Source organism: Pyrgilauda ruficollis, unplaced genomic scaffold, assembly GCF_017590135.1.
Source record: "Pyrgilauda ruficollis isolate IOZ18807 unplaced genomic scaffold, ASM1759013v1 scaffold21, whole genome shotgun sequence".
In the NCBI taxonomy this organism is placed as follows: Eukaryota; Metazoa; Chordata; class Aves; order Passeriformes; family Passeridae; genus Pyrgilauda; species Pyrgilauda ruficollis.
The window spans coordinates 10,482,249-10,495,460 of record NW_024520318.1 but is presented as its reverse complement, the minus strand read 5'-3'; the positions used below and the strand labels follow the sequence as shown (position 1 = coordinate 10,495,460).

The 13,212-nt window shown below is 45.8% G+C and overlaps 1 protein-coding gene across 8 annotated transcripts in view; it reads right to left on the bottom strand.

Moving 5' to 3' along the window:
- The window catches only part of TP63 (tumor protein p63), a 103,071-nt gene that overhangs the window by 80,151 nt on the left and 9,708 nt on the right, over nucleotides 1–13,212 (bottom strand). For 7 of the 8 annotated variants that reach the window (XM_041467844.1, XM_041467845.1, XM_041467850.1 and 4 more), the window contains exons 3-4: nucleotides 2,121–2,249; nucleotides 1,262–1,394 (exon numbers count right to left, since the gene is read on the bottom strand). In XM_041467844.1, coding sequence (XP_041323778.1) covers nucleotides 1,262–1,394; nucleotides 2,121–2,249 — 262 coding nt within the window. The remainder of the gene's footprint in view (nucleotides 1–1,261; nucleotides 1,395–2,120; nucleotides 2,250–13,212) is intronic. The other variant, XM_041467848.1, reaches the window with a different exon arrangement.

Below are 13,212 nucleotides of genomic sequence, written 5' to 3'. Positions count from 1 at the left end.
GTTCAAACAGACCCTTATAGTCCACTGTGAAAATCCAAATCCCCTGTAAACATGGAGAATCTTCTGGACTATTGAGGAGACACCATTTCACTGGAGCTGTGCTATAATGGTGGAAAAAGCCAAGATCTAGATGCTGATGGAAGACTTACACACCACTCCTCATCCCCACCAAATGCTGAATCAAAAGATAACCAGATGTGACGTGGGTCACCTCTCCTTGTGCACTTGGATTAGTTCACCACATTATCCAGGCACATACCCGACCTCAAACTGGCTTTTTAACCCTTTGCAACCTTCAGGGAGAAGGAAGAGCACTGCAGCCTCCCCAGCAGTCACACCAGTGCAGCACTGACAGGTCAAACCTCCTGTCACCAGGGGCTGGAACCAGAATGACCCAGGAGCTCCTTCCTTGCAGACACAATCCTGCAGGTCACAAACACTACCAGGATACAGACTGCCAACACACCATCACTGGGCACATCAAAAACTGTGGCTGGTTAGCCAGGGAATTAAACAACAACAGTTTCTCAGGATGGAAACATCCAGAGAAATAACAAGAAAATTTACAGATACCAACACAAATTTCAAACTACATTTTATTTTTACCCCAAAGTACACAAAACTCAGGAAGAACAGAAAGAGGACATGAGCAACTCGAACTCCAGAAATACCTCCTGCTCCAGCCTGCACGAAAAGCATCTGGCTTCTTCAGAAGAGCTATTGCTAAGGAAGAGCCAGTCTGTTCGTGCCAAAGGCAATGAACCAGCAAGAACCAGTGCCTCATCTGCATTCCAGTCTTGAGCCATATCCATGAGACACCCATGGCCAAGACTCATTACAAACACTCTGGTGTGAAGAAACTGGAGCAGAAAAGAACCCAACCACGGCCTGAAAACAAGTTTTCATTCATATGTAACCCTCAAGAGAAGAAAAAAAAGAGAAGAAAAAAGTGAAGAACCTCTGGCCTTGGTTCAGCAAAATTGCAACTGTGCCCAGAATCTGAATTATTTTAACCCTGAGGTCAGACTAGCTCTAAGCAGGGAGAGTGCAGGGATGGTTGAGTAGCCTATGCAAGGGGCTCCTCAGCTCTCCTGCCAGTTTAGCTGCCTCATCCCTTTCTCCTGCCACTGCTGCTGCAGGAGAAGAGCAGGTGAGGAGCCAGCCAGGGTGGGAAGATGGCCCTGGGGCAATGCAGCTGGAATAGCTCCTGCAAAAGCTCCCCTTCTGCCCCCAAAGGTAAAGGAAGTTTCTCATTACTCACCCACATTGGGTCATTCAGCTCGGTGTCCTGCACCCGGACACAATCCATGCTGATCTCAATTTTGTTTGTGGAGCCATCTTCAGATGGGCCATCAATGAAGTTTAAATCAATTGGCTGAACCGAGCATATTGGCCTGGAAAGAACACAGTAATGGAGTTAAAACTGGCCCAGTTCTGTTTTCCACCCCCCCACCTTCCTTCCCTTCCCCTGTGCCCAGGACTTGGGCATTACCACGAGCCAGTCTCATGGCAAAGTCAGGAATTGCTGAGGAGCAGCCACCTCCTCAGCACTGTGTTACAGCAGCCCTCAACAGGACAGGGCCCTGAGGGACTTTTCACTCACTCTGAGGCAAGAGCAGAGGAGTCAAATCAATCAAAGACAGAACTCATGGAGGATTTACAGAAGTGATTGTTTCAGCATCAGTCATGGCAAGTCAGGAATGGGAACAGAGTCAGCTTTCTTTCAGCCAATGGACCTGACAGGGTGAACTCTGCACCATCTTCACCTCCTCTCCCTCGCTGGCATCAGCAAGGGGCAAACATGCAGTCTGGACACAGAGTGATGAGCCCATTTCCTGAGGGGAAATGCCAACCACGAGCTGTAGGAGGCAGCCAGCTCAGCCACCAGAGGCCTGGCAGAGACTCAGTGTCACTGCTGCACTTGGTCCCCACAGCCTGGGTGCTGGAGAGCTCCAGAGCTGCCAGTCACCACAGGCTGACACATCCAATCACCACATCCATGTCTACTCAACAAGCACAGAAGAGTCCAAACTCCCCAGCATCAACCCCCTGAGCAGCTTAATTATAGAGGCATCCTGTCCTAAAACACCTTCCATATGTCCCATGTAAGGGATACTTACTGTTCCAGGAAGTCCCAGATATGCTGGATTACCTCTGGGCTGAGGAATTCCCTGGGCTGAGAGTTTTGGGACATGGCTGAGTGGTAGTAACTCTCCTTCCAGGAGAAGGGGCTCGGAGTTTCTACAAACCTTAAAAAACAAAAGCAAAAAAAAAAAAAAAAAACCAAAAAAAAAAAAAAAAAACCAAAAAAAAAAAAAAAAAACAAAACAAAAGAAAAAGAAAAACACACACAAAGACATGTTGAATGCATGAGTCCAGCTCAATGAAAACCCATAAATAGAAGCAATTGTGTGAAAAAGGAGACACACTGAATGCCTGAGACATTCACAGCTGTACAACACACATTCCACACTGCTGCAGATGCTGCGTTTAGATGGGAGAGAATTTGGCCACCCTCCCCTGTAAATTAAATATCCATCAGAGTCCACTGGGATGCTGTGTCATAAGAATCCCAGAGTGGAGGAAAAAATAACCCAAACAAACCATTTTCCCTTTCCCCCCAAATAATCAATTTCCCATATGAAGCAGGTAGTCTTTGCAGTGGGTGAAGCAGCTAAGTAATGTGGGATTCCACTATCCCAGGCTGTTTGCCTGTCTAAATGGCATGCCCTTGGATGATTTAGGTGACTTCTACACCCAGCCACTGCAGCTGAGGTCATGAACTAAGTATTGGATTGTGGTTTTACTTGGTTTGGGGTTTTTTTTGGTTGTTTTTAATTTTTTTAATTTTGAATAATAATAGTAATAAAATAATATTTTTGTTTTATTTTCTATGGAAATAAATTAAATCACATCAGATTTTACCTGCTTGTCTACTGCCTTCTCGCCTCCACCAGTTTCTGAGGCAGACCAACTGATTCCCACCAGATCTGCTAATTACCTTGGCCATTTTTATCCCCTTAAGCTCCCACAAGCCTCACAGAAATAGGTGGGCCCAAGAGGAGCAGTGACAGAGCTGGAGCACTCATGCCTTCCACAGCTGCACATTCTCATCCCACTGGCCAATTTCTAAATTCAAACACAGCAGCTTTTAGACCCATGTCAAAATACTTGACGGCTGTAGGGATGTAAGGGGGTGGGAGCAATTTCTCCAGTTTATTTGCAGTTGACAAAAACTCTCAGTTCAATTTCAGAGTATGAGGCAGGTGACCACCTTTCCTGCTACAGGGTTGGGGGTGTCCTGCAAAATTTACACATGAGAGTTATTTCAGCACAATGCAAGTGAACAACCACATTCCACCAGGGGAATGGCCATGGCAGGAGCCAAGGTTACAACTGGATTCCAAAGAGACTTGAACTAATATTTGGTTTGGCACATATTGGTCCTGATTAACACAATGGTCTAAACAAGTTGCATGGAAGATCCTAATTTATTAAGCTGCCAAAATTAAGAGTATTTCAGAGGGAAGATCACACTATAGTGCTTTTACTCCACTTTTCCTGAAGTATTTACTTCTGGTTGCTGTCAGAGAGGTATCTAGGTCTCTTTACTGAATTTTTATAGCCTCTTTCATTTTGAGGATGACTCTGGTCTGCAAAAAGCTGGGCTTTCCTCACCTCTGCTGTCCACAGAACTGCATGCTCTTAGAAAAGAGCAGATTGTTATTCTAAGCTAAAAGAAATAAAAGTGGCTTAAAAGCCCCCTGGAGCCAGTGCTGGGCATGCCTCAAAATAGCTGAAAGCATCACTTCAGTTCCTCATCCTTTTTGTGATTAGGGAGTCAAACCTCCAGCATAATTTAAAAGTTCACGAACAGCCAGAAACAACAATGAAATGCAGAAGTGCATGGGTAATAGCTCTGCCTCACAGATGGGAGAACATGCCCACACTACATGTGAAAAAATAATCAAAAATCCTCTGAGAACAGCAGTTATCCCACAAAGTACCCAAAATTACTCCTTTCAGTCAGGTAAGACACTTTCAAGAATGCCATACTAAAACCCAGAAGAACAGATCTGGCCTAAAGCCTGCCATATAAACTGCAGATCAATGCCACCACGAACCTTGAAGGAGCACAGTGGGAAGCTCTGCAACCTCCTCTGATGTTAAACCCAGACAGACCACAGGCATTGCTCAATACCCTGCACCCAGTCCTGACCACCAGGAATGGGCAGAGAAACCCCACAATGGGTTCTCTCAAGCCATCAAAGTGCTCATTTTTAACAATTATTTGCCACTTATAACAACTGCTTTTGACTTGTACACTAAAAATCACATTTCATTACTACACAGACAGGAACTGACTTCAAGGAAAAAAGAGTTATACCAAACTAGACCTCTCTCAGAGGCCTTTCCTTCAAAAAGTCTCAGGGCAACAAAGTTCTTGCATGCCACAGCATGCCCCAGCTTTAGTTCACTGCTGGACAAAGTTCTGTCTCAAAAAGACAGTGTCCCAGTTCACCCTGCCTGCTCTGGTCCTGTTCAGATGCAATTCCACAAACCTGCCCCAACCAAGCAGTGCAGGAGACATCAGCTGCACAAACTGATACAGCCAGGTTTGTTCCTCCACACCTTTGCAGCTAACAGAGCTGTCAGAAAGCATTGCACCAGTTAAGGACACAGCTGGTGCACCCCTCTACTAAACACAACTCCAAATTCCTCCAGAGAGGGACACTTTCCAGCTGCATCATCTTTATTTCTGTAGCCCAACAAGCTCCCAGCTTACTGTATCTAGGAAAAGCATTGCCAGATTTTACCTCATGATCAAAAAAGCACGTTTCCCTATACCAAGCACAAGAAGTCTCCTGGTTAATGCTTTCACAGAGACTCCTTCAACACCTTGACTACCTGTACAGCTCTATTTCCAAAGAAGGCAGCAAGATCTGGCAGTCAGCCTTGGGAAGGCAGCGGTGACAAGGCCACAGCATTACAGTAAACTCAGTTTGGTGCACCCTGTTCTCAGGCAGGAAAGCGCTGTCAAAAGGCAAGAAAACCAACTGCAGCTCAGCACAAAGCTGCATGCAAGATAAACTTCTCCTTCCATGTGGTCTCAACAGAATCTCAACCTAGTACTATTTTCCTTAACTAACAGCCTTCAACATAGAGGAGAAGCTTCTGTCTACCAAACACATACCTAAGTGTCTGGATTTCCACTGGAAAATAACAGCTAAAGCCTATGTAAAATCTGTGCATAAATTTCACTGCTTTAGTTAACTGTCTCTTCCCACATCAGCAAATGCTCTGCTTTCAGTACAACAGTTGTTGAGTGCCTAAAGTTAATCACAAGATTGCATTGCTTAAATTGCTTCTATGAACCAGACGCTTTTTTTATTAACAAGCATTTAAACAACACCTCTTTTACCTACATTGCTCATCCCAAAGGCCATAGCAGGAAATGGCACTACTGAACACAACCTCTTATACCAAAACTCTGACTACAACAGAACAAGGCACAGCAGTAAGCCTCGCCTAGGTTGTCTCTGTTCAAAGTCTGCAAGGTCCTTGCACCCACTGCTGAACTATCTGGCAGGATGCTTTTGACAAAAGAGAGCACTAACTGCACCAGCAGCTACAGGGGGATTTACAGCCCCCATCAAACTGTAAGCTGAATAGGACATCGCATCCACAAGCCCCTCCTTCAAAAACCACCAGGGGATTATTAACAGCAAGTTAAGTCTTCTCACAGAAGCAGCACCTCACCAAGAGCAGCGTTCCTTTGTGCAGCGCTGGCACTCTGCTCCTGAGCCGGTGAATCCCAGGACAGGTTTCAGGCAGCCATGCCCTCCCACCGAGGTCCTATTTATCTGCTGAAACAAGAGCAGCCCAGAGTCCAGGTGAAAGCACTTTTCCAAATTCACTAGGTGGGCTGGAGCCCCAGGCATACTGATAGTTGTGCTGCCTCCTGAGCACTCCCCCAGAAGAGCTGTGTTACAGCCCCTGAGTGGGAATGTGTCCCAGCTGATCCCCCTGGCCACCCCACTGATGAGTGACATCTCTGCAAAACACGGCAATGACAGCAACACGCACCTGTAGCTGTGCCCACACAGCACTCCATTTCAGAGTTTACAGAAAAAAACCCAAACCAAAACCAACTCACCCTTCCAAAAAAGGAAAAGCACAGCATTTGTCTCTCATAAGCTGTGGCCACACTGCTATCGCCTTTCCCTGGAGCTGTGTCCCATCACAGAGGAAATGAAGCCCTGACTGCTTGGCCAAGCATGACATAAAAGTGGTGATGAAGTGGAGAGAAAACAAGATCATTTCTGCACCCACTGCTCAGTCTAAGCACATCCTTCCATTCTTCACCACATCACCCCCTTTCCTACCTTCATATCAAAGAGATTAAAGATAAAGCAAACAAGCCACTCACCACCCCAGGAAACAATGACAGAAAGCCATTAAACTCAACACAATACACCAACACTTCTCACCCAAAATACCACCTTCCACTGCAAGCAATCTTTCTTAGAAAGGGCTTGAACCAAAACACCCAGGTTTGACTTACCACTGGGGAAAAGCCACAAGCTCCCGAGGAAAGCAAGACCCAGGCTTGACAGTGAGCATGCACAGCCCAGCCCCTCCTCTGTAGCTTTGAACCTTAAAGGCAGATGCCACCTGCTTTGCACTGATAGAGGGTCAAATCTGACACAGGCTGCAGCCCGAGCACCGCTGGTGCAAGTGTGAGTCCAGCAGCCTCCTTCCAAAAATAAAGGCTGTCGCAACCAAGAGGTAGCTGGTTTCCTTTGTGTTTTCATCCAAAACGGGCTTGGTGCTTCAACACTCTGAGCTACTCCGGGGTAATAGCATGGTTTGTGAGGAAGCCAGAAATGAAGAAGGTATCTCAGTGAAGCTGCTGTGTTGGGTTTCAAGAGGTCCAAGCACCTCCATTTCTCCATAACTTCCCTCAAAAACCGGAGCTCTGGTTTGGTTTGTGCTTGTCCAGCAGTATGCAAGTTCTCAGAAATTGTCGGTATGGTTTATGGGTGCAGAACTTTGTGGCTTGATGTTGGTGTAAAGCCACACTGTAAAATTTTGTAAAATGAAATCTTTCACAGCATGGATGAGCAAAATGATTTGGAGCTTTCTTTCTGCTTGTTCCCAAACTACAGAGTGAGTGTTGCTGTCTGCTTCTCCCTATGAAATGCCTATTGATGGTGTACAATTTTCTGTCAGTGGGCCTGTAGTTCTCAGTCAGTGGACATGCAGATGGGGCCAGCAAAGTCTTTGTCTGTAAGCTACAAATTTAGCTCTTTTTTCACAAGTTACAGTCCCCTAAAGAATATACTAGTGGAGTACTCAGGAAACCTTGATGCAGAGAGAAGAACATCTGGTCTTATGAAGACAGCACTTCCACATTATACAAATGTACCCAACAAATAATTAATAAGGTCTAAATAACAATATCTAATATGCCTCATTTTATTCATAGTTCTCAAAGTGCTCTACAAAGGAAGATAGTGTGATTACTCCCATATTACCTGTGAGAAAACGAAGACACCGGGAGCTTATAGAATTACTCACCATTAGTCAGCAAGCCATAAATACAACCTTGGTCACCCAAGTCGCAATGTGGTGCTTGCTCTAAAAGGAACTAGTGATTTTGAGTGTTTAGATAGAGAAATTCAGAAAGGCCTTAATTTCTTCTGGTAGAGTATACCTCCTGCACTGAGAAACTCTCAAATTTCATTTATCTTCAGACACCAAAATGCTGATGCCCAGGAATGAAAATCAAGGGGCTGCAAAAATGCTGGGACCAGCTTTAAGACACACACAGAGTTCAGGGTGGAAGGAGAATTCCAATCCAGACTAAAACCTAATCTTTCTTCCTGAATTTATACAGCATTTAACCCCTTAAAATCCCTTAATTCATGTGCAAATTAATATATTAGCCCTGAGCCACCACAGGGTGTGAGCTGGATAGAGATTTAAGTCACAGAGGAGCTGGCAGCTTCAGCTCCAGCAGTCCCAATCCACGTGCTCGTCCCTGCCTTCTCCAGTTACACCTTGAAGTGCATCAAAACCAATGGTAAACGATTTAAAGTTCATGAGCATTATGTCTAAATGCCTGAATCTTGGAGTCAGTTGTATTTTTAGTTTTTGCGTGGGGAGGGGGCTCCTTTTCAGATCACACTGTTAAAACTGTAGGAACTTGGCAGCCCTCGTCCTGCTGGAATTCCCCCTGCTCTGCATTGTAACACTGCAGTGATTTGTAGACATCGGTACCTAATGAAGCTCACAGCTGTGCAAGAGGAGAAGGATGCTGGGTCTGGCAGCACGGGACAAGCGTGCGCCTGGCAGGCGATGTCATCTGGAATTCCCCGACTTGCTCTTGTCCCCCTGCCTGGAGCGGCCACCCTCAGCCAGCAGAGCACATCCTGGAAGCACCCCTTTGTAACCCTTTCCCAAAGATTAGAGATCTTTGGAAATCAAACAGGTTCGTTGCTACCCCCTAAAGAGGGGTATGAAAGCCAGATGGCAGAATGAAAGCCAGATGGGAGACAGGCAGGCTCTCCACACCCTCGGAGAAGATTGCAGTTGAATTTCATCTACCTCTATTGCACCTCCTTCTATGTCTACTTCATCAACAAGCAGCCTCTCTTTGCAGCATGAATTGCACTGTAGAATGCATATTCCTGCTTCTTTCTTTGCCTGATGCTGTATTCCAAGGTCTTAACGAGCCCAAAAGAGACTGACTCCCATCCTGGCAGAGGCAGGTTGTGCTGAACTGAGCTCACAAGTCGTTATTCTCCTTTTGATTTTAAGCCGAGCTTTCAGGTTTAGCATTTTAAAATTTAGACTTCCAGCAAGCTCTTTAAACCCTTCAGATTGTCTTTGCACATAATGCTGCTCCTATGTGTCAGTCCTAAAAAATAATTCCAAGAGGGTACTGACAGATTCATGGATTAGAAAGGACAAATGTAAGGAATAACAAACACCAACACAGGATTCTTTTGAGACAGAATAGAACTTCCGCCTATGGTTCAGTTTTTTCCAAGTTCCCACATTTGTCAGATGTTTCAGTGATCTGGTCTGTCACAAAAAACTGTGGACAGCAGCACAGGTTATGGGGAGGGGCAGCAGTGAGAAAGTGGTGAAGTTGCACAGGGATATGCATTAGAAAATGAAAGAAGCTGACTGCCAGAAAGGTGAACCCTGATCTCAGAAGTGGCCAACAGCCAAGGAGATGTAGGGAACACATGAAGGAACAGGGAGTGGCAGCAGCAAAGGGCTCTGTGACACTGCTGGTGTCCTACGGCATCTGTCAAGGACAGACCAGGGAGGACTGTTAGCTAATCCTGTTCTCCAGGCAAAGGGTGCTTGTCCTGCACACACCCTGTTTCAACTGTGAGCTGAATGGCATTTGGGGGAAATAAAGCCGTTCTGTCTCACAGCAATGCTGAGTGTTCTGCTAGGGTCTACTCTAACAGTGCCTCCTTATCTCCCTGTGACTTAGATTTATCTTTTGGAAGCATATGTGTGTGAGATGAATGGAAAGCGGTAGGAAGGGATGGTTCAGCTTCCTGGTTGCTCTTCACTCAAGTCTTCACTGCACAGGCAACACTGACCTTTCTTTTCAAAGAAAGTGAAACTGGCTGTACACAGTAATCCTCCTAATTCACCATGCTGCAAAACACAAGGGGGATTTTTTTTCTTTTCATCATCTCCTTTCATCTTGAGTAAGACTGCCTGCGGTGAATGCAACATTTGCAGCTTTGTGGCAGCCCCTCAAAGCAGCCCTGTGCCCCACACCAGTGCCCTGCTCCAGTGCTGGCTGCAGAGCTCCTCTGGAAGGAAAAACTCCCTCTGCATTCCCACTGGGGTTCCCAGGATGAGCCCTGCATGGCCTGCTCCCTGCAAACTGCTGGGAGTGGTTTCTTGGAGCTGAGCAATTTCAGTACCTCCACAGCCCAGGAACCCACCGCATTTCCTATTAACAGCTCATCTAATCAGCTATCTACATATCATCATTGTCAGCCTGACAACAGGGACCACTTTTGCACAACAGAGATTTCATCCTCAGAGCTTCAGGCAGCTCAACAATCCACCAGCACTTGAGACTCTCTCCCCTAACTGTAAAACCTATTTTTTAATTTTTTTTTTCCTTCAGGATTTCCTTCAGCATCTTGTGAACTTTCCCAGACATCTCTTATCTCCCACTCAGCTTTTGACACCCCCTTCTTTTCCATCCTCAGAAGCTCAGCCATGGACATCCCCTCCTTTCTGCTCAGCCCTGACACCCACTCTCTTTCTCAGCCCTGGCCAAGGTGAAGCACTGCCACAGCAATTCCCCCACCTGCCCACTGCAATTAGTGCTTTCTGGTCTGGGGTACAAACTCTTCATAACCTGCAGAAGACCACTCAACCTGTGTGGAGAAGCCCAGAGTTAGAATGCAAACCTGGAGCTCAGGACACCCAAACTCAACCCCCAGCCCCTGGGTGACCTGTCCAGCTTTGCTCTTCCATTCCTAAGGTATAATCCCCAAACTGGTAAAGCACATAGAGACTTGTTAACAATCTGTGCATCTTCAGGGAAACAAGACTTTCCAAATTTAGATAATAAAAGAAAATGTAAATAATCAATTTTAAGAAAGCCTTGAACCCAAAACCAATTAAAAGCATTTGCATTATTTTGTGACTCACTTTTCCAGTCAATCCCTCTCCCAAGCCTATTGTAGTGATGGTGAGAAGTAGTGCCCATCTGGAGAAGGAAGAGTCGGAGCTGCTGGACAGAGATGAGATCTTTTACTGCAGTAAGTGAGAAAGTCTTCTCAAGAGCAGCACAAGTGGAAAATCCAGCCCTCAAAATTCTGAGGTATTTTTGGTCAAAGTCCAAAAATAAGTGCTGTAAGAAAAACCTTACAGGCAAACTGTCCAGAAGCCACAAAACATTTGCAGGTCCCTTAAAAAAAAAAAAAAAATCTCTTTGGTCTAAGTAATAGGTATTATCTGCTCTATTTCAAATACCCAGCTGAGAACATGTATTTGGGTCTAACTTTTGAAGTTGATGCAGGAGTTTTGTAGCCAGACAGCCCCGGTAGTTTCACAGCAGGATGAATGGAGGGATGCATCCTCCCCTCAGGAGAGGCGAGGACAGGCACAGCTCTCTGCTGAGGCATCTCCTGATGGGTCAGTGCTGCCTCCAGCCCTGCTGCCACATGCCAGCCTCTGCTGTCCAGCTGCAGCTACAGCTGAAGACAGCAGAGACCATTTTTTGTCTCTCTAATCCAAAATCACTCCATGGCCCTCTCGTCCACCATCAATAATCTGCAGCAGGTGCCTGGGGGCACGTGGGGCAGTAGGAACTCAGACACCCCTGCTATTGCATTCTGCTGCACAGATGGGGAGACCCCTCCTCTTTCCTGGAGGAGCTGTGTTAAGTGCCCAAAGCAGCCTAAACCAGTTAGCCATATCCTTTCAGATACTCAGATCTCTGCAGCACCAGGGAATATTAAAAGAAATAAAGCAACAGATCCAGAAATAAAAGTGGGCAAGATCACTTTCAGGAGGTGTCAGTCACGAGAAAAATACAGCTATGACAGGTCTTCATCACTACCCTTCTCCAGTGATTTTAGATATTTAATATGGAAAATTGCAAACTTCTGGAGAGGCAGTGGCCAGAAGCCTCATTTTCCTGAGGTTTGCAAAATCAAATTCCCCTCTTTTTGAGATTTGGTCATTAGTATTTTTCTTGCTATCGCAGCATTTACCCAATAAAAATATCTACGTGATTTCATGGCTATTTTTTACCAGGACCTTTCAGTATTTCCCACAGAAATGGAACTTTCTTAATTACTGTCTGCCAAACTTTTGCAGTGTTGAGTACAACCAGCATCTCTAAGTTTTCACTGTCTACCTCCATCACACCAATACAGAGACCACAATGCAGAATGAAAAATTGCTTTATTTATTTATTTATTTGTTTGTTTGCCTGAAAGAAGCCCCCAGATGAAGGGTTCATCACAAGTATGGCTGGGCCCCCAAACCAGGGGCCCTGCAAGGGAGATCTCTTTGAGTTCCTGGCTGCCCGGCTTGGTAACACAGATGGAGACTGTGTGGTTCAAAGAGCAAAAGGCTGTGGCCCCGATGGCTCATGATGAGGTTGTAGCCCTGCAACATGCTCTGAGCTCTGTTCAAAGCCTGGCATGCTGCCTGCAGCCTCCTCCCTGCTTGCACCATATCACTGCCAGTAGTATTAAGGGCACATGGTCCTAAGGACAGTAACACACTCTGCCAAGTGTGGAACTTCTTTTAAACTTGCTGAGATTTGAACTTATTTGACGTGTGGAGGAGTCAGATCGTGCCTCTGCCAGGGTTGCCCCAACAGTTCCTGGGGTTTTTTTGGCCGAGTGCTTGGTGTGCTGCAGCTGCAACCTCCAGGAAAGCAGTGGGCACCCCTGCATGCTGAGCAGCAGGTGCTGAGCTGCTGCTGTCCCAATGCAGACAGAACAGGCATTTCCCAAATTTGGCCACTGTGAGCAGGCAGCAGGGAGAGGACATCCCACATGGAATATCTCAGCATGGTCCCCCCCACCAAGAGGAAGCAAAGCAAGAGAAATCATGCAGCCCACGCTGATTTTCAGCCCTGGGAAACTATGCATTGCAGGGCATTTAGTCATATAAATATAGTGAAAGAAGAGAGGAACTGACAGGGACATTAAATATGTGCTTCTTTTTTAGAACAGGAGGCTTCTCAGACTGACTACTGCAAAAGGCTTGTGACATTTTGTGTTGAGCCAGGTAAGACACTTGGCTCCCTAAGGTGCCTACTCTTACAAAAACCGCTTCTGTCTTTAGTTACACAAATTCCTTATGAACTGCTCAGGGGACTTAAAAAGTCTTTCTCACAAGCTTTCTCTCACAGGTTGAATTTTTTAAAAATATCAAGTAAATCATCATGATCATACAGAAAGTCCCCAGAACTCTTCAGAAGCAGGAAACTGTAAACAGCAACATCCTGAGTTTCAGTAAATAATTAAAATGCAAAACAGAAACACCAGTAAAGCAGATGTTAGGTGCAGATTCCTGTAACATGAATTTCATTGAAGCTCCCCAGCCAACCTGTGAATTCTGGTGTGTTTTGGGTAGTAAGCATTAACTGCCATTCCTCATCCTTGCCACCAGTGATACTCCTACAGGAAAAGGAGCTCTTCT